We start from the raw sequence: 27,300 nt of genomic DNA, 5'->3' as shown, positions 1-27,300 counted from the left end.
ACGCAGATTGGAGCCAAGCTCTAAACTAACATCCTCATCATTTTATTCCATATCATTCTGAAGAGTATGTGATACAGGCCTACTTCCCAAACTTTGGTGATTTAACAACTTAGTAATCAATTCACTCTTTCTTCAATTTAAACTCAGCCCCCTTTTTCTACACAACTCTTTCAATTGATCAATTGTAAGTGCAGTAAGGGTTGCTTCATTAAAGTTATCCTTAGTAGGCATTGTTACAAGTTATACTTTCTAGTGGCGCTAGCCTTGTGGTTGGTTTATTTGGGCACAAGTAGAACCAATAGTCAATGTCACCACTCCACACCAATCCCACTGCCTGCCACCAGTGTTAGGTAAGAATTAGTGCAGTCCAACTGGTGAGGACTACACAAGATGTATCTGCTTGGTGTTAGGTAACCCACCTTTTAATGTAGGCCTGTACTACACAAGTTGGTAGTGTGACTAGGCAGCCAGGCTTATCTTAAGAGGGGTAATGTGAGCTGTAGAGCTGTACAATTGAAATAAGTAAGTACAAGTAGCCAAGTAACTTAAAGTTATATATAAAAATATGTATTTATAATATACACACGATTTAAATAAGCATTCTTTAAAATGCTTTAGATACTAGTAACATTCTATCTAAGTTTGGATTCAGTTTGTAAAGGACAATAAAAGTTGGTACATACTTTATGCAAACACATTTTCAGGCACATGGATGTGACTTCAGTTAAGGTCAATATTGCACTTATTTTCAGTTACCAATTCAGTTATTGAGTAGTAAAGGAAGGACAAGTTAGAATAACAGTGACAACAGTTTGCAAAACAATTACAATCTCCTAAAGTGAGGCAGGTAAACTTTTATCCCAGCAATAATAGTAATCACATTTATAACCTATGAGGGAACAAGTATTGCCAAAGTCAGTGGGTTCAGAAGAGTGCCTTTAGGGAGCTAGGACAGCCAAAGTCAATGGACAAAGTAAATAGTTCTGATGCACTTCTTCTTAGATAAAGTCTTGACAAAGTTAGTAAGTTCAGAAGAAATCACAGTAACTCAAGTGAGCTAGTTTGTAGAGAGAACAAGCTGTTAGGCCAGTGCAGGTGAATTGGCATCAACTTTAGAGTGGAACAAAAGCACTTTGCAGTATAGGAAGCACACCTTATGGCTAAAAGGTGAACACCTCAAGCCCTGCAGTACCTGTGATTCAAAGAAAATGTTTCCAATTGGATTCCCCTTGCTATAGCTTGGCAGGCCCTTGTTCCTGAACCTTGGTAGTGGTGACGAAAGGAAGGACGTCTGGCGGGCTCCTGTTGCAGTACTCAGGAGAGGGACTCCTCAGCTACGGATTTACTTGATATCAGCGACGCTTTGTGTTTTGTCACCTTTTCCTCCGTTTCAATGAAGAACAAATATCTCTGGTTGGAAAAAGCTTGCTCCCTCGGTCCTGGACTTTGGTGAGGGGACTCTGAATTAGGATTTCCTGTCTCTGCAGGATCCTCGGGATGCCCACGAAGATTTGACTGGATTCGGACTTTGCAAGACAATGTACTCGTCAATGGTCACAGGACCCTGGCATTGGGCTTCTGCAGCTCTTGTGAGGCACAGCAAGTCGGGAGTTGTGCCAAATTGAAGCTTGTCTTGACGCTAGTTGGTACCACTAGCCCAAGGGAGGAGGAAGTCATCCCGAACGTGTCTTCCCAGTCGATATGAAAACAGGGTCAGCACTGCTGCAGGGCTTCACCAGCACTTTGCAGTCCAGGAGGGTGCTGCTGGCATCTCGTCACGTCTTCTTCTTCTTCTGATATTCCTCTCCAGTGGTCAACTCTGCTTCTAGTCTCAAAAACCTCGCTTTTTATGCGATTTCCAATTCATTCAGAGCCTTTGCTGTCAATCACACAGCAGTGTGTGCCTGGCATTCCTGAAGGCGCCAAGCTACGGAACGGCTGTGCTCCTGGCGCTCCTCCTTAGTGAGAGACCACTGACTGCCCTGTGACTGATTTCTGTGCTTATGCTGCACTATCCGTTAATGTGGATCCTGGACAATTATATAACCACTTTGTGTTGTTACTGTTGAAGTTACCACAGCAATAAAAGCTGTTCAATTCTACTGGCTGATTCTCATCCTTTTTCTACAACAATCCCTTTCGCAGATTACTCACGCCTGCTGCGGGACCCCCGATTATCACTCACTGTTGATGAAAATTATAAACACCAAACGTCACTGAACTTCCCAAAAGGCATCGCGCTACCGCAGTCTCACGCTAAGGCGCCCCTCCCAGTGAAACGCATCTGTTCTAGGCATGCACAGTAAGTGGCCAATTTGAAATAGCAGTAGGTCCAATTCCAATCAAAACAGACTATCTGAATAACAATTCTCTGTAAAAATGTTGTGAAAAATATCCCTAATTGCCCATTAAGCTAACAAATATGCCAATAATATTCATACTCGGTACAAACCTCTGTTACAGTGACAGAATTCAAAAAATATTCCAGATTCTTTAAAACCATTTTTTCCATACATTCTGCGAAATGTTTACCATTTGTGTGGTCAATGTAGACACTATCATCGTTCCAAGATGGCCACGGCAAAGTCCTTCTTTCTAATGGCTCTAGTCTTTCCGGCCGGCACGCTCTATGATCCTTTGGTGGAGGGAGCGTCTCTATGACGTCATTGCTGTCTTCCGCGGACGAAGGTTGGTAACTGTGCTAGAGGGGCGCTTGACAGCACCGTAGCACCTCCGTCTCTCGGGACCCGCCGGATTGAACGAGTCCCGAGGGGAGTCAGGTGCTTCAAGGTGCGTGCAGAGCACTTGCGGGTGTGTGTGTGTGTGTGTGTGTGTGTGCGCGCGCGTGGATGGCAGGAAGGCTATTGGATCCTGATGGTGGACCGGGCACAGAACCCGGAGAGGCGAGGCTCTCCTACCTAAGCCAAAGAAGGGAGGGGAGGGGGATGATTACAAGAGGATGCGTGTTACTTGATGTTTAAAGTAACAACTAAGGGGAATATCCTAGGCTGTTGGGTTAATTCGGAGTCGAAGAAAGGCCTAGCCTATGTTAACAAATATATGGAGGACGAGCGCCTTTGCATTCTGGGAGGCGTAGTCCTGGATTTCCATTTTATAAATCCATCACTATACGTCACAGAATGCAAGAAAAACAGACTATCTTTTGAGTTGAATGTGGGACATGTATTGTTAAGGGTAAAAGTGGAGAGGGTGATATGTTAATGTTATTTATACCGTGCACCGATGACATTTGCATGTTCTCCAGATGCTTGTGCCCTGTCCCCCTTTTGACAGAGAAGGGGTCGGTGTGCCTGACTGATTAGAGGAAGTTGTGACAAGTCTATGTGGTAAATATATGTACAGCTGTGTTGTAAGAAGCCGGAGGCGTGGTGGTAGATACGGGTACAGGGCCCAAGACTGGAGCCCACAAACATTCGCCTTCACTCGATATAGTTCGTCGTCCCTCTACGTTACTGAGAGTCTGGAATCCTGGCAAGTGCTGCGTTCCACTTTACAACACATGCCCCTTTTTATAATTGCATATTTGACATTTCCAAAACTGACATAGTGTCAGGAGGAGAGGGAGAGAAGGGCAACTTTTTGCTCAACACAGAAAACGCGAATGGGAGACTGCCTATTCCCTCCATCCATTTGCTATGCATGTAATTACCCTACTACATCGGCGTCCAACCTCTAGGGTGTTTCCCTGATTCTGGTATGTGGCCCCCACTACGTCTAACGCTGTCATTCTCAACCGGAGTTGAATGCCTGTGTAGCTCAGGCCCGCTGTTTGCCACCCGATAACATTGGTCCTACTAAACATTGTAGATGGCTTCCCACTGCACCACCCCTTCTTCGTTGCACGTAATTACCCTGCCCTTGGTGCAGCCCCACCAGCCTAATCCTACATGGTGCAAAATACATCAAAGACTTGGAAAGGCCGCAATCTTAACCATTCTTCTGGGCAGAAATGAGTATCCTTTGCTCGGTCCATTGTTTGTTCCTCTGTATATATCCCCACTGGTATTTACGTACCCTCTTTATAATGCTCTTTTCATCTCAATCGTACCCGTGTGTGGGCGCATCCGTTCTCCTATCTCTCCGACTCATGACAAAAGGATTTGCCCAGTAGTTGGGTGGAGGGTGGCAAAGTACGTGGTGATAATGCGCCCCTCCTCCCCCAATTCCTGTTTCATGTTAATCCACTGGCCAGGGCTAACTGGCGTTAACCCCTCTCAACCAGCCCATTGCGCTGGAGGCAGTGTGCAGGGTTGTTCTCATGTTTTATTTCATTGGCATTTAAAAAGTTTACAATTTCTGCGAACACAACTGCACATCGTTATTACTCACAATGCGTTCAGGAAAACCCTTCCTGGCCCAGACTTCCAAAGGAAAATCAATGACCACAGGGGTTTATTTATACAAGCCCACAGGCACCTAGGCACTGTTTACAAGCAAATGGAAAGAGCAGGTGGGTGAGTGCTCCGTGTTATATTTACCAGTGTGTCTTTAGATTATTTCTGAATAGGTTGTAGGAATTCTCACAATGTAGGTGGAGTGGCAGATAGTTCCAGACGTTAGCCACCGTTCAGTCTAAATCCTGGGGTCAGGAGGCAGTGACTGTGGGGAGGGCGGGGTGGTTTGAGTGGTCTGGCTGGCAAGTCATTTCTTGATCCTCTGGACAAGGTAGGAGGGAGCCTTGTTGGTCAGCCAGCGATGGAGAGTTTTGAATTTAATTATCTCCTTGTTGGTGAGCTACTGGACATATCTGACTTCGGAGATGTGGTCAATTTGCTCAGTTCCAGTACAGCTTTGACAGCATTATTTTGTATGAATTGGAGCGGTTCTTTTCAGAGATTCAGTAAGTTTGGATCCATAAGTGCGCGGGCCACCGTGAGTTGAGAGAGGGACAGTCTACTTGCATGAGTTTGTGGAAGTTGTAGTTTATTTGACTGGTCATGTTGAGCGATGCAGCTTGGTAAATGCCCAGAGTTTTTACTGAGGTAGGGACAGGGATCTTGTGTCCATCTATGGTGAAATGGTGGCACGCAGGGTTCAGGTTTGTGAGATGGGTAAGGGGGCCGACTAGAAGAAGCTATGTCTTATCATTATTTCTGGTACAGGCTATGCTGGGCCATCCAGGTTTGGATTGTCCCATAAATGGTGTTTACAATAGAGCTGACAAACTATCAGGTAACCCTATAACTCACGTGGTAGATTAGCATATGCACAACTAAAAGGGAGGTACCATGTGAGATTAATAACATATTTGATATACAGAATTAATCCATCTAGTCTATTGAAGCAGAAATAGTGTGGTAATGTCGGACCCATTGGAGCTTTGTAACAATATATTACAAAACGCTATATGGTAAATGAAATCAAATTTTAGGTATTTGTCTATCTTTTTTGTATATAGAGCAATTGTATGTATTATGTGTAAAGTTTGTAAATTAAACTATATCGCATTATAATTAAATTAAAACGCTATATTTATTATGATACAGCCAATAACCTTTCATAATTTCATTTAATCTAAAACATACAATATCTATCTGTTTCTCCAACCTTGCATCATTTAATCAGTCATTCTATTCAACCCTGAACAATACAATGTTACATAAAGATCAGTGTACATATTGAACTGACACTATACTGAATGCACACGCTTGTTAAGGCAATAAGGTCGGCACATCATTATTGCTTATTTTGCCTAACACATTTATCTAGATGAGCTTTCTCTTACATTATTTCCATTGACTTAAATTGTGAATCTTATTTTCTTGTTGCCAAGTAGTTATGACTGACCGCAAAACTTCTGGTCACGTCTATATCCTACAAGAAAGCTAGTTCTGACGATCTCTTCTTGACCTACTAATAACGTCTTCATCAGGGCAATGCACCTCGAGAAAGACACAAAACCATGCCCTATTTCAAAGTGCCACGCAATTCTGTGAATGAATTAATGAATTGCATTTCTTTAGCTTTTCCCTGGTGACTTATTTAAGTTTCCAAACGGGTAACCCCAAGGTTAAAAAAGCATATGGTGATGCCAACATTAACTGGTACGTGGTAAACCCACAACACGGTAGTCCACACCGTATCAATTCCACCTCAACATCATAAAATACCTGTTATATTGCACTGTTTGCTGTCCTTGTGTTTAATAAATCAATAACGCTAAAACATAATTGATTAGCATCTAATTGCACGAGCATGTAAAGTTATTACTCGTTGCTTACTACTGTATTAGCAGGTTTGTTTCTCTACTGGCACCAGATGCTTAGCATTTCATGGTGAGAACGCTTGAAAGTTGATGGTCTTGTGTTATTTATTGTTCACCTGTTGGGTGCTTATTCAGGAAGCAAATAATGTTTCAAAGCGCCCACATGTAATTACAATAATGTTAAATGATTAAATGCAACAATATAGGAGACAATGGGGAGGGAAGGCAAACCTACTATGCCTTGTGAGTGTTCAGAACGTGGAGAGGAGTATGGGATAGGTGCTGTTGCGCTGATGGAGAGCAGCAAGTGACGTGCTATGAAGAAAAGTGCAACCTCTAGTGGTGGAAGGTGAGCCGAGGCAAGTGCAGAGGATAGAAAGCAGCTGGAATGATAAGATATGGGAACTCTGGGCCTTGAAGTTGCATAAGGGCCCTGCACACCAATCAAGCTACTGTGCGATTAGTAGGGGAGGGTGGGACGGAAGAGGTAAAGGGGAAGGTCTTGAGGCTTTTCCAGAACTTAGGAGGTCCTGCTCAAGAGGGAGGGGGAGGCTGTTCCAAAGAAGGCGATAGACCACCTGCCCCCTGTTTACTAAACCTCTTTACACTTAAAAGAGTTGGTTACTACCATCAGATGTTCAGTCGAGTGCATCATAATGTTGACACAAAAGCTTCAGTCATGGCACTCGCTTTTTTTTCACACGTGGCTTGCAGTTGTAGCTCCTGTTACAGCAGGCACACATTTTATTCTAAACCACCTTGACATGTCCATGGAGCGCAAGAGTCCTATCTAGCGTTTACATGGGTCCAACTCCATCTGTACCTTGTTTCCGCCACATGCTCAATGGAAGGTAGAGGCATCAGATCCAACCTGTTAGTCTTGTCGCTCTCCGCAGATGCAGAGCAATTTTTATAATTCAGACTCTTATCACGACATCCATACCCAGTGTTACAGATGGCCTCAAGAACACACCAACTCTTGAAGACCTTCAAGGATTTTTATTAAAATCTTGGAGAAAGGCATCACTTAGGACTGACCTGCTGTCCCCTGACTTCGTCTTCCATGAGCTTTGTCCTCTCATGCCAAGGCTTCCATAATTGGCCAGAGTGCGGTGATCCCCTTAGTATCTAATAGTGGACTAGTCTGTCACACTGGCCACAAGTACTGTTCTCCAAGCCTCCTCTTTATAAGGGTACAACCCATTTGGGTCTTGTGTTTTGGGGGGAACTGATCGCCCCGCGTGTTAAACCCACTCGCATGGAGTTGGTTCTTTCCTGACCTTTGTTCATGAGGACTCATAATGTGGGTTTGATTGGCCACCCTCTGAGAGTAGCTGATAACATGATTTAACTAGTCATACTCTCTCAAATCCCTCATCCAGTCTCATCTTTCACACATGCTTACCATCCATCTGTTCTATTTTCTCATTTTTCCACTCCAGGATGGTATCCAGGACAGGTAATCAGCCACTGGGTTTTCCTTCTGGATATGTGTAGAATGGAGAAGTTACATTCTTGCTCATTAGCTAATCATCTCAGGGTCAGCCGCTTCTCGAAGCAACGAGCTGGGGGTAGATCTCTCTCCGCGGCAGGTGCCTCCCTCTGGAACAGCCTTCCTGCCTCCCTGAAACTTGAGGAGAACCATCTCCGGTTCCGGAAGCACCTCAAAACCTTCCTCTTCGCTTCTGCTTTCTCTCTCCCTCTCCCCTGCTAAATTCTTCACCAAAACTGCACTGATCCTGCAACTGGGCCACTCTCACCGACCTCGGTCCTGGACCCAGTCACTCTTCACTTGCACTGCCTCCCTGGCAACCCCTGCACTGCGGGACTGTCTCTGTATCACTACATCCCCCCACCCCCTCCCCAGCACTTGTCTGCACTTGCCACCAGCTGGCCCTATTTATTTATTATTTTATTTCTATTCTACTATTTGTATTGCACTCCCCCTTCCCCTTGCATTTTTCCCTTCCCCCTACCCCTGCACTTGCGCGGTCTGAATGACACCTGGCCTAGTAGGATCGTTGTCTGTCTTCCCTTTATTCCCCCCTCCCTGCCTCGTCGCGCCTTGAAACACTTGTGTATAGGCGCGTTACAAATGTCATATATCATATCATATGGCTATCCTTGGGGTTGCCATACCGGAGCCTGGGGTGGTGAAGTGGAATACAAAGAGTTTAGGGTCTTGACGCACCATAAATGGGCGTTTGGACCATAAACACTTACATAAACCCACACATTAGTCTTAAAATAACATGCTGCCCAACAGCAGGCTCAGCCTTCCCTCTCAATGACTGAGAACTTAATCTCGATCTTGTTGAGTGCCTTGGATGCAAAAGCCTTGGGTACTTCTGAGCCCTCTCGATACTGACAAGGCACAGCACCTATACCTACCATTTGCCTTCACTGTCTAGTATGACCCGCTCATGTTTTGCCACCTGTTTTCTTGGGCATTTCTCCAACATGTCCCAGCTCACCATGCAGTGATTATGTTTCAGACATACCCCCTGGCGCAGCGAACACTTCTCATCCAGTTATCTCTCCTTTCGGCATCGCAATCCATCAGATACATTTGAGTTGCGTGATAAATTCGGTCTTAATTGTACATGTTCTTTTCCATCTCGTGCCTTCCTGAGCACCTTATCTATCTCTTGCCCCCATGCCAACTATTAAACCAACTTTGCTCCTCCCTACAACTACTGAATGTACTATCATAATCCTCCTTTGCCTCTCTGACAGGCAAAAGTGCTTTGAGGCCATGAACTATGGCAGTAGGTGCTATATAAATGCAAGATAACATAACAAACCTGTATAGAGTTGGAGTGATTAAAATAGCCTGTCCATTCAAATGCCATCTGTTGTTTCAGTGCCCCTTTCAGGCAATCTGTCTTCTCTGACAGCCCTGGCACTAAGTTGGTGGAACATTTTGCCACAGCAATGAATTTCCTGAATCGGTCCTTGTTCTCCCCACATGGGGTACAATTTTGGCACCTTTTCACTTACATGGGCTAGATTTGTTTTTTAGTACCAGCATGATGGTCTTGGTACTTAAGCAACCACCAGAAGCTTATGATTCTTATGAAACTACTTTTGGCTAACATCCAGTTGGAGGTGAGGGGAATTATAGATGGCTGTAACCTATATTCTTGCCAGAAGCCCCACACGCTGGATGGCCCAAGTAAACAACACAAAGTTCTTGGGAGATGGTTGGGCTTACCAGTTCGAAAATCTGTTGATGCCATGAAAGTATGGTAGGCTTTGAGTAAGATGACCTATCTTGACACTACTCGTGCAAGGATTGAAATTAAGATTGGATAATCGGAAACTAAAAGCAGCTCCGGATTATCCATTATTAACCAGTGACCAGGAGCTAGTGCACATCGTTCTGTAATCTAATTTCCTCATACGGTGCAAACCTCTCAATTTGTCCTTTTTATATATGATCCCTTATGCTTTTATATTTATTTTACATTAGTTATGTGGTGAATACCCCTAGTTAAAGAGACATGTTTTAGTTGCTTTCTGAAACGCAGGGAAGGTGGCATGGAATTCCAGCATTTTGCTTCAATGACTGGGGTACTGGTTCTGCCGGCTCTGGCACGTCTAAATCTAGTTATGTTGAAACCGTGAGCGTAGGCAGAGTGTGGTGGTGAAGATTTTTATGAAAGGTTGGGATGGGCAGAAATGGAGAGGCAATGGTGGGTGATGGAAAGAGATTTGAATATGATGCGTTCATGTATCGGAAGCCAGTGAACGTTTTTTTTTCTGGCAGTTGAGATATGCTCCCGTTTAGGAAGGTCTAACGCTGCTCGAAGGGCATTGTTCTGGATAGCTTGTGCTTTATTGGAATTACACCGGGAGGTGCCTACGAACAGAGCGTTGTGATAGTCCAGTCTGGAGCCGATAACAGCTCGGGCATTGGTGAGGCAGCTGTTGTCTTGTTGGGATAATTGGGGCATCTAAGTATACACCAATTGTCTTCACTGCTGGGGAAACTGGGATGGTGATGCAGTTGGTGATATCCAGGTGGTTGAAGAGGGCTTTGGTCTAAGTGTGGTGGAGACACAAGCCTTGTGCCACACTCAAGATGCAGGTGATTGGGGGAGAGAGGGCTGAGGAATTTTCCACTGAGGCTCTTGTGGTTCTTTCGGCAAGGAAGGAGAAGATCCAGGTAGTTGCTTCTGGTGAGAAGTTGTCAGAAGAGGTGAGAGGTTGGCAGAGGTTTTTGTTGTCTGTCAGGTCGAAGGCTGCAGAGTGGTGTAGAAGTAGGAGGGCAGGTTTGCCGGAGTCCTTGATCTGTCAAGCTGTTTTGTTTAGGTTGAGTAGTGCTGATTCTGTGCCGGGCGTAAGCCAGACTTAAGACTGCTGAGGATGTAGTTAGACTCGAGGTAATGTTGAATCTGGAGATGGGCTGATCGGTCTAGTATCTTCAGGATGAATGGTACCGTGGTGAGGGGCCTGTAGTTGGTAGGTATCCAATGGGGTTTTCTTTGGGGGGGTGGGCTGAACCAGGCTTCTTTGAGGTTGGTGGGGACAGGCCCAGAGGTGAAGGGGGCATTAATAATGAGTGTAATAACAGTTTAGAGAGCATCTTTGCAGTACTTGATGACTGGTGCTGGGGATACATCTCCTTTGTAGCACAATGGTTTAAGACTTTTCAGATACAGGGTAAAAGCGAAGGTGAGGCAAGGCAGGGCATGTTGCTGAAAGGGGCATGGGGTGTAGGTGGTGTGATGCAATATGGATGGAGGCTTGTTTTAGTTGTATTTTCTAGTGTAGTGATTTTATCTGAAGAGTAGCATGGATATTGGTACACCAAGCATCCCCTTTAGTAAGGTTGTATGGAGGAGAGGTGGGGTATTCAGCTCTCGCATGATGGTGAAGAGCTCATGCGTATTAGACTTGAAATTGGAGAGTCTAGCATTGTAAATGGTGGCTTTGGCCTTGAGAATGGCCTGTTTGTACTCTTTCATAATGGAAGCGTAGAGGGCTTTGTTGGCATCTGAGGGAGTTTTCCATCATCTAGTGTTAGCAGCATGTTTCTTGGAGCAGAGGTATTGTAGCTCTGTGGAGAACCAGGAGGTATACTGAGTGAAGCGTTTGGGCATGTGCTGGGTAAAGGGGGGGTCAATAGTGTCAATTGCATGCATGATCGCTTTGTTGTATTGGTCTACTAGGGAGACAGGCTTGAAGTGGGTGAGTGGTGCTGGTTGGAGATCGCCAAGCATTGGGAGGAGACGCTCTTTGGTTAAGTTGCATAGACTATGGGTCAATGCAGGTGGCAGAGATGGGGCGGAGTGTGTAGGTGGTTTGATAGGAGGAATAGTGAAGGCGATGACATTATGGTCTGGACATGGATTATTGGAGAGAATTTAGACATGGGAGTTGAGGTCTGCTAACCAGTCCAGGGTAGGTGCGGCGTTGGATAGGAGTTAGCAACAGTATTTGTTGTGTGAAACCTAAGGCGGAGTTGGCTAAGGAGGACGTTTTTGTCTTCATTGTCGTTGAAACCAAGGTGAAGGCCCTCAAGGAGTACGAGTTTGGAGGTGGGCTTCAAATAAGTAGAGGGTAGAGAAGATCATCTTCAAAGGAGAGGAGAGGGCCAGGAGGGTGGTAGATAAGGTGTATTGTGATGGTGAAGGTTTGGGAGGGTGTTCGTTTGGTGGAGGGGATGGCAAAATTGAGTGTAGGGATAGTTCTGAACTCTCTGATGGCAAGAGTTTCCCTTACTATTAGGGCAAGCTTCCCGCCACCTTCTCTGGTATATGGTCAGTTTTAGTGGATGATGGTATGTTCTGGGGGGATGGCGATGGATAAGGCTGGACCAGAGGCAGCGTTTCTATTTTTATTTTGTTGATTACATTTGTTACTCACCCAAACCCACAGGTATTACGGCAAGGTTACAGACGGCTTTTATGATTTCTTATACAATGTTACATATCAATGAATACAGTGATAGCAATTCAATGTGTAACTCTTGTTACAGACATGTTAGGTCGCTGGGACATACATATAGGAAATAGGACCATCATTTAAAGTTGCAGTTAGATAAGTCAAGGACACTCTGGTGCCCAGTTTGATTGGGATTCGCAGGGGTCAGCATTTGTTGAACAACCAGGTTTTCAGAGCTTTTTTGAAACCTAATTAGGTGTCCTCATTTTTAATACTAAGTGGTAATGCATTCCAATGAGTTGGGGCTTGGACTCTGAATCTACTTCCTGCTCTATTATATTTTTATTGCAGTATTTCTAAAGGAGCCAAGTTATTGGATATGAGGGTCCTGCAAGAGGTTTTTTTCTTGAGTGTTGTTGAGGTAGCTAGGGGCTTTATTTGTGATGCATTTATGTACACCGGTGTTTTGAAAATGATTCTGGCTTCGATAAGCAGCCAGTGATTTTCTCGCCTAATGTTGGAAATGCGCTTGCATTTCTTTAGCAAATGGAGCCAGGATTCTGATATTGTGAGGAGGTTCGGGTTATTGATGGTAATGAGGTCCAGAATGACTAGGGAATGTGCCTGGGTAGACCTGGCATTGACTAGAGCACATTTCAGTGGTGGGACGGGAGCATTCAATCAGCTGTAATGAGCAGTGGCAGTTTGAGGGATGCTAATACCACAGTTATTTGAAACTGGGGTGGCACCTATACGGTTGGTGTTGTAAGGCATACTTGGGGTTGTAGTGCGTGAACACAAGCAAGAGTTTCTAGATAGAAGTGTTGTAGGGAGGGAGTTGGGTAAGCAAGTGGGTGTAGTTTGTGTTGTGAGCCGGGCCAGCCTTATTTGATCTCGACATGGAAGTAGTGTGATCTTGGGTGCAGGCAGGCCGGGAGCCAGGTTATGAGGGATGTGACACTGGGATAGGCGTGTGGGGGCGGGGATAGGGGTGTGAGAGGCAACCAAAGAGGGGCGGGGGTGGGGGGAACATCTCGTGGGTTGGACCATACAATATGGTGGTAGCAGTTTTGGTAGAAAGTGAGTCACAGGGTGAGAGAGGGAAGTCTTGGGCACATAACCTTGATCTCTGGTCATGAGGATGGCTTTCCTGAGCCGGACAGGCCCACAGGTTTCTTGAGCATTAGAAGTGGCCATTATGTATAGATGTGTCTCAATGTTTTACTGTCCCAAATCCACAAAGTTAAAATCACACAGGTGTCTTTGTTCAGCATCATTTGTTAGGAGCCAAAAGTAGCTCTCGTCAGGTTAACCTGGCTCTTCATGGCTGCAGACAGGAGCTGAAAATCTCCCAGCACCCCTCTATTTTGAAACCTGTCATGACCTACTGGATGTTCAGGTACAGGTTTCCTTGTGGGAAATGTCATGATCCCTTTTATAGATGTGTCCCAGAGTGTGGAGTTGTAAGAAGGGAAAGAACATTGCGAAAACCAAGCCTATGAGATTTAGCTGATTATAGGGTAGAAGAAGTAATGAAAAGGCATTAGGTGTATGATTATTTATTGAACGCAAGGCCATTATGGGAGGATTTTGGAAGAAGCTGTGCTTTTTATTCATTTTTATTCCATGCCAATTTTTGTTATCAAGCTCCCTTGAATGCGAGGGGCATTACGGTGCTAACCTCGAGCTATATGGATGTGCTCACAAACATCGGAGTTAAATTGTGTTATAAGTGAATGACCTAGAGTGAGCTGCAGCAGATCTGTATGACTCGTAGTAAAATAAGGCTGAACACTTGTATAACCAAGTTGCATTCTATCAGCCAGTCATGCGTCACTTGCCACCTCAGTTCTGAATGTACAAACCGCACACCATTTCTTGCCGAGAGTCAAATGCAACTAGCCACTGGCTAGTGGCGTGTGTACCTTTTGCACCCTGGCTGTAGCTACCATAGGAAGGGTTGTTGGGGCCTAATAAGCTTTTTTGCTTTTAATGATCTAGATGGTTAGTTATTCATATATTCAAACAGAGATGAGTTCTACTGGCTGTGTTTCATAATCCATTTTAGTTTTAATCATTGAGGCTTTGAATTTATATGTGCACAGTATAAATGTAACCATATCATTATTCTCTTTCGTGTATACCAATAACTGTGTAATTGGGTAAAATCATATGGGGTGCCCTTTGCTTCAATCCAGCTATTGTTCTAAACTGAAAGATCTCGTTCTGTTTGTGGCAAGCTACAGGCACCTATTTTCTTGACGTAAACTGCAAGTTCCAAAACCCAACCACTATAAATCTCTCCCCCAGTAGGGCAGCTGTTGCTCTACCAAGTCCCATGCGCATGTAGAGAATAAAGGTAACCGACTGATGTAAACTCCACCGAGCACCTGTGTCATGTCCAGGTTTAAACTTCTCTGTAGTAGCAAATAGATGTGCATGTACGCCACTACCAGTAGGTGCACTAGTGGAGCTCCTGTTTGTCCGTCTTGACAACCTGGGTGTCACATACACAAATTATGCTGACGATACCCATGTTCTCATCGCTATGAAGATGGCTCTGAATTGATTAATGGCTTATACTTGGAGATGCAGGCGTGGCTGGCAGACCACAGTTTGTCTTAATGACGAGAAAACCGAGCTACTGTTCGTCTCCCAACGACGACAAAACAAATTAGACCCATGTTATGCATCCATCATCATGGATAGAAACCTAGTCAAAGTGGCCAGAGAAATTAAAACATAGGGGTATATTTGGACTCTACCCTCTCGCTAAAAAAGGAAGTAAACGCCACTTCATCGTCTACAGCCTACACAAATAAGCTGACCAACGCTTGCAAGCCTTTCCTCTCGCCCAGTAGCTGCTTCACCTTAGCTAGAGCATTAGTGCTATCCAAAATCGACTACTGCAACACCCTATTCCTAGGTACCTCTGAGCGTAACTTGAACAAACTTCAGCTTCTTAAGAGCAGCATTGATCATTCTTCGTTCTTCCCACATCTCTAGCTTCAGACAGAACGCCCATTGGCTCCTAGTATGAGACAGAATAACCCTCAGATCCCTTGTCATCACCCATAAGTGTCTATCGAAAACGGCGCCCAAGTACTTGGCTGTTAAATTTAACAAACGCCAATCAGACCAACCAGATCCTTATATTCTCATTGCCTCTCCATTCCCAAATTCAACTTAAAAAAAGCGGGTTGTTCTAGCTTCCCAGTCCTAGCTGCCAAACTATGGAACGCTTTACCCCTCAACTTCAGAAAGGAACTCTCATTCTGGACCTTCAGAGCCAATATTAAGACCCGGCTGGACAGCAAGAACTGCTTAACATCTGTTTAACTCATCTCTTCTATTTCTCTTGTTGTACTTCACCTCATTATATATCATCCGGTGCCCACCATGTGACCCGGGTCACACGCCTATTATGTTTTTTCCTGCCATTTACTGTTTACTGTGTCCCTGTTTACTATGAATATGCCTGTAACCTATTGAACATGTTATACGTGTCTGGCGCCCAGTTACCTGAGGGTTCGATGCGCGGTATAAATTAACTAAATTAAATTTGTGTGTCGGTGCTGTTGAGGTGGATGGCATGTCAGGTGTCCTATCGCAGATCCACCTGCGGGCACTCCAGGGACCTATAACTCTGCATGCGCTAGGTTCAGACCCTGAATAAATGTACACAGCCATCCAAGTAATGCTTGAGGGCCTGGTTAAACCTACACTGTTTGTGAAATAAAATAAATATGATGGGGGGTGCTTGTGGCAACCCATACCCTTGTAACCACTTAAGCAACCCTTCTCGATTTAGGTTGGGGGGAGGAGACTAGTTCACCACCACAACCCTGTAAACGGGTCTATTAGTATCTTGGGCTGGCACTCGTTCAATTTGTCCAGTCAGAGTCCCATTTACCTGGTTCCAGAAATTGTTTTGGCTGGGCATGAATAACATTCGTATTTATAATTTTTTAAAAAAGTTTGAGCACTTAATTCTGGTACCGATACAGCTCTTCCATTTTAAGTGAGTCCCTGGAAATGTGCCCCTATATTTGGAAAAAAAATATAGAGGGTGGTGGGAACGAATAGTGGCTCAATTATAATTTTTTGAAAAATTGGTTCTATGGTTAAACAAGTAACCTTTACAAATACTATTTTATTTTTAATTGCAATTGGTATAATGCCAAACTGTAACTTAATTTTAGTTGCATCATTTATAGACGCTGAATACACAGGTTTCTACGGGTAATCTTTATTATTCAGTCGACACAACCCTGAAGGAAGTGTACTGATCTGGTTCGACATCCCGAAACCAGACCATGGTTGGATGTACTAGAATTTTTGTGACTACCCTTGGAGTTGCCAATCGGGAGCTGTGTATTTATGGATGGGAAGATCTTCTGTGCCTGCTGCCTTCCCCTAAAGATCGGTCATGCCTGGAAACGGGGTTCGAAATTGGGATTGGATAAGCAGGAGCTAAAAGCAGCTCCTGGGTATCCAGAATTAACCAGTAAATGGGAGCTACCACTGGGGAACGAGGAGCTAGTACATAGCGTTCCACAAATCTAACTTCCGCATAAGATGCAAACGTAATTTCTTCCATTGTTTGACCCCTTATGCTTTAAATGTTGCATAGTTGTGTCCTAATGTTGATTTATAATTGTCCCAAACTCTGAGTTAAATTCACAAAGGTGTGTTTGTTCTGAATTATTTGACCCGGGGAGCCAAACGTAGCTCCTGGTTGCTGTTTTCAAGCTCACCAGTCTCTTCTAGACTACAAGCAGGAGCTAAGAAACTCTCAATTTCGAACCCTGCTGGAAAGCAGTCTAATGGGGTCCAGACGGAGAGAAACAGGTTGGCTTATGGCGGGAGGACTGTGTTGCTTTATTTTTCGTGAGCTTCCCAGAGTGCTTCTCTTTGTGAATCCAGTGTACCTTATGCTCCAGCTCGTCGCCAAAGAGTTTGGAGTCCTGGAATGGGAGCTGTAGTGCTACACTACCTGGACTCTAGCGTAAATCAAACCAGACAAAAACTCCACTTGGCGATGCAGAGGTTTAAGAAGGGAAGAGTGTTCTTGGCTCTCCTTGATATGGGAATAGAGCTCCTGGAAGTCCTTGAATAGAGAAGGCTTTGAATACGAAGAATAAGAGGCATGACTGGAGAGATGCGCCCTTGCATAGATGGAAGGTATGCATTCGCCTTCTTATCGATATGGTCACAAATGGCACCTTTCCTTTGGGAAAAGGAAGGGGAAACCATTGAGATTGGATAACAAGGAATCTCCTTCCACAGACGTGGACATGGCTTGTTCATCTCCCCATGTGCTCTATCGTCTTCTGTTCCCGAAGAACTTTGTCCCTGATAACAGCAATGCATGGGGGGGAGGAGAGGGAGATTCCTTCATTATGTTTTTCTTGAATTCTTAGTTTCCTTGGGGTTCAAAAAGGAGGCTTTGCTGAAGAACTGTATTCTGGTGGTGACCTGTTCCAAAACCTAGCTCAGACTCCTGACCAAGGTACCCCCACCAGTGCCTGTTTCCCCGGCTGTTCAACCTTGTACTTAATGCCTGCTGTGACTAGAGGCCCCTGCCCATAAATAGTCCAGAAGCGCGCACACACACACTTGCCTAAGAAACTACCTTTCTATCGGGGGAAAGCAATCCAATACTGTTTAGGGTGTGTTCAACTGTCAAGTGATACCGGCACTGGCCCAGGAGGTCCCTCGATATGTCAGACTGAGCTGAACGCCCAGTTGCAAGAGTTACTCCTTCCACAAGCTGGACCTACCACCTGGGCTCCCCACCTTACCTGCAGCACACGGTTCAGCTCTGGGCTCACAGGTCCGACAATTACCATGGGTACACTGGAAATGATGGGCTCCACTACCCTACAAGCAAGGCAGAGGAAACTGGAGCAGGGAACTTCTAATGATGTGAGCAGAACAAGCGCCCACGCCTTCTACTATGCGAAAAGGCTGTGCAAGGAGCAGGCCAAGAGGAGAATTGATAGCCATGTGGTAGGGTGAGCAACAAGCATTGTTTTCATATTTGAGGTTTACTGAAGATATTAGGCTTGGGCAAGAGGAAATGGAGTAATTTCAAGGCGCACCAGTCGTGTTGAGATCAGTGTGAACTTGTGCCATACTGGGAGTCAGCAGTGGCCTTTGTCAAGTTGGCCAGGCCAATCAGTTATGAATCGTAATTGTACTTTTTAGAAATGGATTGTAGTATGCTCACAGCGGTGCTGAAGTTGGGACACTGATGCAAAATATAGCCACTGCAGTCTGGTGGCAGTCTTATACTTCTGTTATACGTACCTTTAGAAGCCTGTTGGCGGTCATGTCATAGTCCATATTTAGGGGGTGGGGCGCTTTGGTTTTCCAGATGTCGGAGTACTTCACCAATGTCTTGTAGTGTTGTACATTTTATTTTATTTTTTTTCAGATTTGTATAGCGTGCAACAGCTCGAAAGCATCGTGCCGCTTGTTACATTGAAAGGTCAAAACTTAGTTACATGGATAACAGAGCAGGCATACATAATGTGCTACTTGTAGAACAGTTTGTAGCGCAGCATGAATAGGGTGAGAGAAGAGACATGGAGGGAGATAAGAGCGAGGTTAATTAAAGAGAGCCGTTTTCAGGCCTTTATGAAAGGCAGGGAGAGAAGTTTCTGTCCTGAGGGCAGTGGGGAGCGCATTCCATAGCTTGGGGGCTAGATATGGGAAGCCTATTCCTCCTGCTTTTAGCTCTGTAGATGCGCGGAATGGTGAGTTGGTTGGTGTAGCATGTTCTTGTAAACCTGGTTGAGGTGGATCCAGATAGTGTCTGAGAGGTAGGAAGGTGCGGTGAGGTTGATGCATTTGTGTGTGGTGGTAAGAATTTTTAATGTGTGACTGGGAGCCAGTGAACAGACTTTCTTGCTTGTGAGATGTGATCTCTTTTTGGTATGCTTAGTGCTGCTCTAAGTTAGTTATTTTGGGTGATTTGGAGTCTGTTTATATTTTTTGTAGAGGTACCGGCAAGTAGTGCCTTACAATATTCAATCTTTGCCCCTATGGTAGCTCTCGCTATAAATAGATAATTGTCCTTAGTTAAGAAGGGTTTGATGGCGTTAATGAGTTTGGTGCTTAGGGCAGAGGCAGAGACCATAGCGCTGACTCGCTTGGTCATGGAGAGTGTAGCATCTCTATGGACCCCTAGTGTCTTAACAGATGAAAATACTGGGACGATGCAGTTGTCGATATTAAAGTTGGAATAGAGACGTCTAGCTTGGCTAGAGTGGATATTTGGCCAAGAATAAGAATCTGTCTTGTCCCCGTTGAGGCATAGGCCATTAGTGGCCATCCATGCTTGTATGGTGGAGTAGATTTGCCGAAGGGTAGTGGCATCCTGATGGTATGAACCTGTTGGAGGAAAGAGCACTTGGGTGTCATCAGCATGGTTTGTATATGCGATCCCAAGTGCATCCAATTTATCAAAAAGAGGCTTTGTGAAGATTGTATAGCATAGGGGCAGTCAGGCCTCCAGATAAGGTGTGTACTAGGCCTTTTTACGCATGAAAATCTTGTAAATACGACAGCTTTATTATTTTCGTGTGTACATTTACACACAAGTTTAGAGAAGAGGGTAGTGCAAAGGTCAGGTTACTTGACAGAAACCAGAAGGCTTCTTTTGATTTTTTATCTACATGGATGTAATTGCAAGCCATGGATAAAACCCTCTGAAGCAGAATGTATTTCTCTGAAGCATTTTAAAAAAACTGCACACTGTGATAAAAGGATTTATTTACTTCCATTCAACTTCTTCTGTGTTGCTGCTCATGGAGCAAACAGAAGCACTGCATATTTATTTTCATAGCATTTTAGGATTGTAAAATTAATAAGATGGAAAACTAAGTTGCAATTGAGAATTAATATTTTGTAACAATTTGTGCTTTTTTTTACCCCGTGAAAGCAAACCAGTATTGCACAATTGTATTTTTCCGAGTTCCTGTGTTGTGTGCATATTCATGCGGAGGCACATCATTTTTACACTTATAATTTAATTTACACTCTAATTATAAAAACAGTGTGTAAAATGATGACTATGCATGGTCCAGTTTACATCCATTCAACTTTGCAGTCAATGGGGTACATTACTATAAATGGTCAGTGGCAGCAGAGTCGTCGTTCAAGGGTGAGTGATTGTCATTCACATGTGTTCCTGCTTCTCAAATCTTCAAGACTACAATTAAAACATACAAACCCTGACTCTCCAGGAAGTGCAAGCACTGTTCAGAAACAAACAAATGAAAGTTAAATTTGTAATTGGAATAGAAACTCAGCAAAACCTGTCCATGTGATAATCCAGATAGGTATTTATGTAGCGCTTCATACATGGTTTATCCAACGTATGAGCACTGTGATTATTATAACTCAGTTGATACTCCGTTAACTGACCTCTGAAGAATGTTAGCCAATAAGATAGCTCAGCCGGTTGAGCACTCATTTCTGCGATCTGTGCATGATCTGTAGGTTGCAGGTTCAAATCCCGGAAAGGCCAACTCAGTCTTTCAAGTTCGATAAAGGAGTACCGACTTCGGTTTGATGATAATTGTGATCAATCTGTTCTTTGTACAGCGCTTTGTCAAAAGCACTATATAAAATAACCACTTGACCATAGGATTAGATATAGAATTTAGCAGGCGGTCCTTGCTTCGCTGCACTGTTGTACCATAACATTGGCACACCATTAGGTAGTAGTAATAGCTCCATCAAACGATGACTTTCGTTAAACATCTACAGATGCTTAACATCAAAACACACAATACAAATCACGCTTGCTTTACTATGTAATTGGCTAGGTTTTGTGTTTTCAACATTTAAATATATACAGGCGAGATCAAATGGCTAGACCTTGGAGAAATAATGAAAGGTGTATTCTGTCACAAAGCAGAAAGCTGCCGCATAGTAATTTTCATACAGTTTTTGCACACGTCGGCTGGATGTCACATACATTTTACTCTCTTGCAAAGGAGAAAAGTCATTTTTACTCTCTTAAAATCACATTTACTCTCAAAGTTTAAAAATAGGCAGTAAAATACTCCCATCTCAAAATCTTATCTGGAGCACTGGGGGCAGTGTAAGATCCCTGAGGGACGCCACAGTGAATAATGGTGGGAGCTGCATTTGCTATGTTGGAAAATACTCTCATCGCTCTACCTTCTAAGAAGGTGATCCAGGTAGCTGCTTGCTCGGAGAAGTGTGCATCATGTATGAGGTGTGTGGTGAGGGTTTTGTGATCCACGAGATCGAACGCCGCCAAGAGGTCTAGAAGGAGGAGGAGGGCGGGCTTGCTGTTTAAGATTTGTCTTATTTGCTTTTTTTTTAGGTCTAACGGGGCGGTTTCTGTTCCATGCCCTTTGCGAAATCCGGATTCCCTTTTTCCTAAGGTGGAGTTGGATTCTAGATAGAGTTGGATCTGACAATGAGCGGCTTTGTCTAGTATTTTGAGCAGAAACGGGATGGTTGTTATGGGCTGGTAATTGTTAGGCTGGGAAGGGTCTAGTGTGGGCTTTTTTAAAAGGGGGCACACCCAGGCCTCGTTAAGGCTGTCGGGAACAATGCCTGATTTAAATTAAGTTGATGAAGGCGGTAAGGAGAGGGGCAAGAGGCTCAGCACACTCCTTAATAATCTTGGGAGGGCATACATCGCCCTTACTTTGCGATGGTTTGAGGTGTTTGGGAATGTCTGACTTTTGCTTCAGAGATGTCTTTAAAAGCAAATTTGGGGAAGTTGATAGGTTTGCTGTTGGGCAGAGCCAGAGCTGGCTGGCTTTGGTTCTGGTTCAGAAGGGTTTTGTTTTGTAGCATGTCTATTTTGTTGAGCATAGCAGCTTGTATGCTATTGCACCATGCTTCATCTTTAGTAATTTTGTATGTGCAGATCGGAGGATCTGTGAGTTTGTTAAAGATGGTGAAGAGTTCTTTTGGATTGGGAGTTGGCATCAGATATTAGGCTATTTATTATATGCTTCAGATTTAGCAATAAAAATGGCATCTTTGTACTTTTTAGCAATAGTTTTGAAGCTTTCTTTAGCTGTATTACAGTATTTAAGTGCCTGGTGTTCGTTAGGTAGGGTTTGGAGCTCATTCGTGAACCAGGAGTTTGAGTGGAAATACATTTTTTCCTTTTTATCTTCTAGTGGGGCAATGGTGTTGACTGTGTGAGTAATTGTGTCCTTAAATATATCCACTAGGACGTTTGGGTCTTGCGAGAAAGGAGGTGTTAGGCACGGGATGTCAAGATGGGGGCAGAGGTTATCCACTGTTAGCTTTTTTGCACTTCTTGCTTGATTAGCAGGTGCAGTGATTTTAGTACTTGGGGCTGTGGGGATGGTGAATTGTATCCAATTATGGTCTGTCCAGGGGTAAGCAGTGTGAGAAGTGATGGTGGAGTCACAATTTTGGTCAACCACCCAACCAAGGGTGCAGCCTTTGGCGTGGTTGGGGGACATGATTTTCTGGGAGAAACCCAGATCTGTCAGGTCCTTGGTGAGTGAGGTAGCGGCTTTATCATTAGGGTCTTTGAATCCTAAGTTGATGTTGCTGAGGAGTAGGGTTTTAGTTTTTTTATTTTTATATTTTCACTAAGTAAGGGATGAGTCCTTGGATGTCAGCAGGGAGACCTGGTGGCCTGTAAATGACACGCATGTTTTTTGGGAGATAGTGATAATTTGGCTGATAGGATGTTTGCAGTACCCTCCCATGTGTGGGGTATGGGCCTAAAGGGTAGTGCATCATTAAAAATCAGGGCAACCCCTCCTCCTATTTTAGTGGGTCTATCTTGTCTGAGGATAGAATAACCTGGGGGTAGGGCTAGCGCGATGGTCAGGCCAGATGCCTTGTGTAGCCATGTTTCTGTGATGGCGAGTATATCTTAAGTCCTGGCTCAAGATAAGGTAGTTGACTTCAATAGCATGGGTGGTAAGAGAGCGGATATTAAGCAGGGCACATTTATATTGCGGTGCAGACTTAATTCTGTTTAGTCATGAACGTTTGGCAACTTTAAATGTGGACGTCTGAGTTTTACTGGAGTAGAGTTTGGTCTTCATATTAGGTGGCAGCATAGTACTAAGAATAGAGTTGTGCACGTTGGGGTGGTGAGAGTTGAGTCTGCCAGTGTTGCGAGTTCCTAGTCTAAGGTTTCGAGTTCCTAGTCTAAGGTTTCTAAGTGTTAGTTGAGTAGGAATGGTGTTGGTGTGCATGGGTAGAGTGCGTGATCTGAGTCTGGGGAGTCTGGAGTGGCAATTGGGAGTGTGAGAGAGTGCAGAAGTAGTGTAGTGAGTGGGGAAAGTTGGGCCTGTGGATGTTAGTCATGGGGTTAGTTAAGTTGACGGTTGAAGGGATCCATCCTGGCAAAGAGCAGTATGATGTTAATGATGAGTAGTGTGCCTAGCATGCTTTGGTAGTTGAGCGTAGTATACATACTAAGCAGTGGATGTACCGTTAACAGTTCAGTGTCAGGCTAGTTCAGACAAGCGCACTGGTAAGAGTAGAGCTAGATGAAATACGTTTAACGAACAGTTGGACTAGGTCAAACAGCAAGGCTACTAAATGTTCGCTATTTCAATATACAATTGGCAAAAGACACTGGCTAGGTCAAACAGGTCAAACAGCAGGCTTCTTAAAGATAGACTATTTCAAAATTACTTGTGGCTGAGAATTTGATTTGAGCATGTTAATATGGATTATATAGCCATAATGTGAGATTGCATTTCGTTTTCTCACGTATATTTGTTACAGTGCGTACGGTCATAATAGGAAAAGGTTAGGCATTTGGTGGCAGACAATCATTGTGAACAATGCATATACAGCAGCGATTTTAAAATGTCTTGTAAATGTTGCAGGCAGTGAATGTTACTGTCACAGGATACATATAAAATGGACAGGTCCTTCAGATTTTAGCCAGAAATGTTGTGATCTTTGTTTATGGCTTCTTGATCAGTTGTCCAAACAGGCAACCAGAGTCTTGGATGAGGTGCAGCATGCACGGATGTATGGTGCAGAACCGAGAAACAGGTAAACTGCATTTGCTTTCGGGATCAGAATTGTACAGATGGTACGATGCGAGACACTGGGTCTGCTTGTGTTTGCGGATTTCCGGAGGAGAGAGGGTTTGAGCAAGGTATAGAATGTATGTTTTTTCTTTTTCGACTCAATTACGGACAATATGAAAGCTGATGTGCGAGATAGCAGGAACCTTCTAGAACAGGAGGTACACTGATACGCATATATTCGTGTGAGCGTGTGTAGGACTCACTGTGTAGTGACGGACTGCAGCTTTGTTTGTGGGTGGACAGACTGGGGTGATCGGCTCTGCAGCGTCGCCTGCGCTCGGTCAGCTCAGTCAGCAGACTTCCTTGTCGTGTGCCTTTGCGTGGGCCGGCGCTTGCCTGCCGGCGTTTCCTATTGGTTCAAAAGGATTACTGCAACCAATCAGGATAGATCAACGATGTGGATGCCTAATAGCAAAGGTTGGGAACGAGGAGCAATACTACGGTGGCCATCTTGGGCAGTGTAGGTCTAAGGCAGGACAGTGGAAAATACGGCGGTAACCGACCAAGACTGGTCTGTATCAGGACAATCAAAGGAGGTTGATGCTCATATCGATCACCAGTGATTATTTCGGAAAGTAGCTGCGTATGGTGATATTTTTGTGGTCGAGTGCAGCGCACCCTGTAGGGCGCTTTGTAAAAGCAGCCAGGCCTTACCTATGCTTCCAGGCAAGGTAGGGGGTTCAAATGCTGCTCCGGTAGCGCAGCGAATGCATCTAGAGCTCCTTTGGTCAAAAGGTAGCCAGCCAGTCAAGGGTTAATTGTTTTTTCTTTATTCATCAACTACTCCAGAGAAGGAAGGAATTGCATGTTGCACACCGGTTCACTCCTGGTTTTTTTTTTTTTTTACTTACCTCATCTTGCACACACATTTAACAGATTGTCGATAACCGTGAAACAGCCAAGGTAAAATGTTTGGCACGTTCAACTGCCTGCCTCTTTGACCCGAAGAGCAGAGGTGGAAATAATGAATTCTACTAATCCAGTTAATGTTACGACCACGATATATATGCTCACTGTGATGTTTGCAGTAATGAACTTCTTGCGTGCCCGACTCGTTAGGTAAGAGTTCTTTTTGTATTCTGTTGTGGTTGGGTTGCTGTTGTGTGGACCACCCCCACTCTCAACACGAGGATTAGTTGGCGTTTTCCTGCGTAGTATTAGGCGCCTGGTGGTACATCTCAACAAAGATTACTTACTCTTCAGGGCAGCTCACATCTTGTGAATGTGACATTTCCAAACACGGTTGATAATGATTTGTAAATTCATATTTACCATTGGTCAGCTGGGCGCAGTTGTCTCTAGGTAATGCCAAATGGCTGTTTGTGCCCTTTGGCTTGGACCATCCGCAGCCAGTCTGCATCACTAGTCCACTACAAAGCCGCAAGCAGTACCCACGTACACTCCAGGTTAATGGGTTGCACTGCAACCCTCATTGTTACCAGTTCTGTGTCCTGTGTGTGTATATATATTATATAGCTCTTCGCTCGGTAGGCTGTGTACGCCAGCCCTCCTTGTTCCGACATTGCACTGCAGTGTTTTCAACGGTTAACTATAATCCGTCCCGTTATTTGTAGTAAGGCAGCTGCATTCTTGTGGTAATCGACTCTGTTTCTGGGCAGCTAAGATATGTGACTTGTGTCACGCAGATCCCGCAGTGTGCAGAATCTGTCTTAGTGCCAGCGGGTGATTTATGGAGCCCCGTGTATGCATGGCTGCCTTGGTGTAAGAAACAGTCCTAGCAGTTTACCACCCTCCTGCAACCGCCGCTTCCCCCAGCCCACCATTTTTACATCTGAAAATGCTGTACCCATGCGTTCACAAGTGTGAGTGTTTTCTTTTTAAAAGTTGCAGTTTGGGCTATCCCTTTATTGTTGTGCATGACTCAATTAGAACACATTGAAGGATACATGCCAATGCCAGCTCAGTTTGTCTTTTGATATAATTGGTGCAAGTTTTCCTTGCATGAGCACAGAAAAATGTATTAGTAAACTGCCGTTCCCTCATGCATTTTCTTGATCCCACAGATGCATCATAATAGGAGCTACTGGTCCCCGGAGCAAGAGAGTCACAGAAACCACACATGGAAAAGGCGCAGGAGGTCGCAGAGCAGAGATCGGGACGGCCGCCCTCACCACCAACAGGGCTGGGAGTCACCCAGGCGTTCACGCTCCAGAAGGTGGGATTAGGTTCTGGTTTTATTATAGAAGTGCATCGCTTTCAGGGATTTGAGTTTGTTTGTTTATTCACTTTTTATGCGCACTAGACCCGCGGGTAACCGGGCGCAGCAGAAAGAAAATGCAAGGCTTACAAGGTTACAAATATACAAAATATACAATATAAAGGCGCACGTGGTTACAAAATGTACAATATAAAGGCATATATGGTTATACAACAATATGTAATGTACAAATATACTAGTTACAAGGTGAAAAAGAGTTTAACTGGGAAAATTGGGCAAGTCAGTAGAGATGGTGTTTGATGGCATTTTTTCTGAAATGTAGGTAGGGTTGGTCTGTTATTTCTAGAGGCATTAGGTTCCATAATTTGGCAACCTTCACTGGGAAACTATTGCCACTGATAGAGGTAAGCCTGTATCTGTGTATAGCCAGGCAATTGGCATTGCCAGCTCTAGTTGGTCTGAGAGAGATTCTTCTGTGAAGTTTGTCTGTAAGGTAGCTGGGTGGCCACATTATTTAACGCTTTGTGGGTCAGTGATAACTTCTTTAGCTGAATTTTGTTGCCAGTAGACAGCCATTTATGTAGGTGTCTAATGGAGGAGATATGGGTTCTTTTTGTTTATGCCAAGTGCTGCTCTCAAGGCGTTATTTTGTAATGTTTGGAGCCTCCGGATGGTGGTTTTGTTAGCACCACTGTAAAGGGCATTATAGTAATCAATTCTAGATAGTATTAAGGCTCTGGCCAGGATCAAGCAACTGTCGTTAGAGAGGCTTTGCCAGCTCTTATCAGCTTGCAAGTGTAGGCCGTGGTGGAGGCCAAGGATTTTACCTGTTTATCAAAGGACAAAGTGGAGTCCGAGTAGAAACCAAGGGTTTTCGCTTCCTTGGAAACTTTGATGGTTTTCCCGTCGATATT

The 27,300-nt window shown here is 44.3% G+C and overlaps 1 protein-coding gene across 7 annotated transcripts in view; it reads left to right on the top strand.

Annotated features, from left to right (window-relative positions):
- Window positions 1–2,550: 2,550 nt before the first annotated feature.
- The window catches only part of CLK3 (CDC like kinase 3), a 336,052-nt gene continuing 311,302 nt past the window's right edge, over window positions 2,551–27,300 (top strand). Inside the window, exons 1-2 of one of the 7 annotated variants that reach the window (XM_069624327.1) lie at window positions 2,551–2,688; window positions 26,232–26,383. In XM_069624327.1, the coding sequence (XP_069480428.1) occupies window positions 26,232–26,383 (152 nt within the window). In that variant the 5' untranslated portion in view covers window positions 2,551–2,688. Of the gene's footprint in view, window positions 2,791–24,636; window positions 25,267–26,231; window positions 26,384–27,300 lie in introns of those variants that run through there. The other 6 variants (XM_069624326.1, XM_069624329.1, XM_069624330.1 and 3 more) reach the window with 6 other exon arrangements.

The sequence above is a fragment of the Ambystoma mexicanum genome, chromosome 11 (assembly GCF_040938575.1).
Source record: "Ambystoma mexicanum isolate Mex_15411 chromosome 11, UKY_AmexF1_1, whole genome shotgun sequence".
Lineage (NCBI taxonomy): Eukaryota > Metazoa > Chordata > Amphibia > Caudata > Ambystomatidae > Ambystoma > Ambystoma mexicanum.
This window is presented reverse-complemented; position numbering and strand designations above follow the sequence as displayed.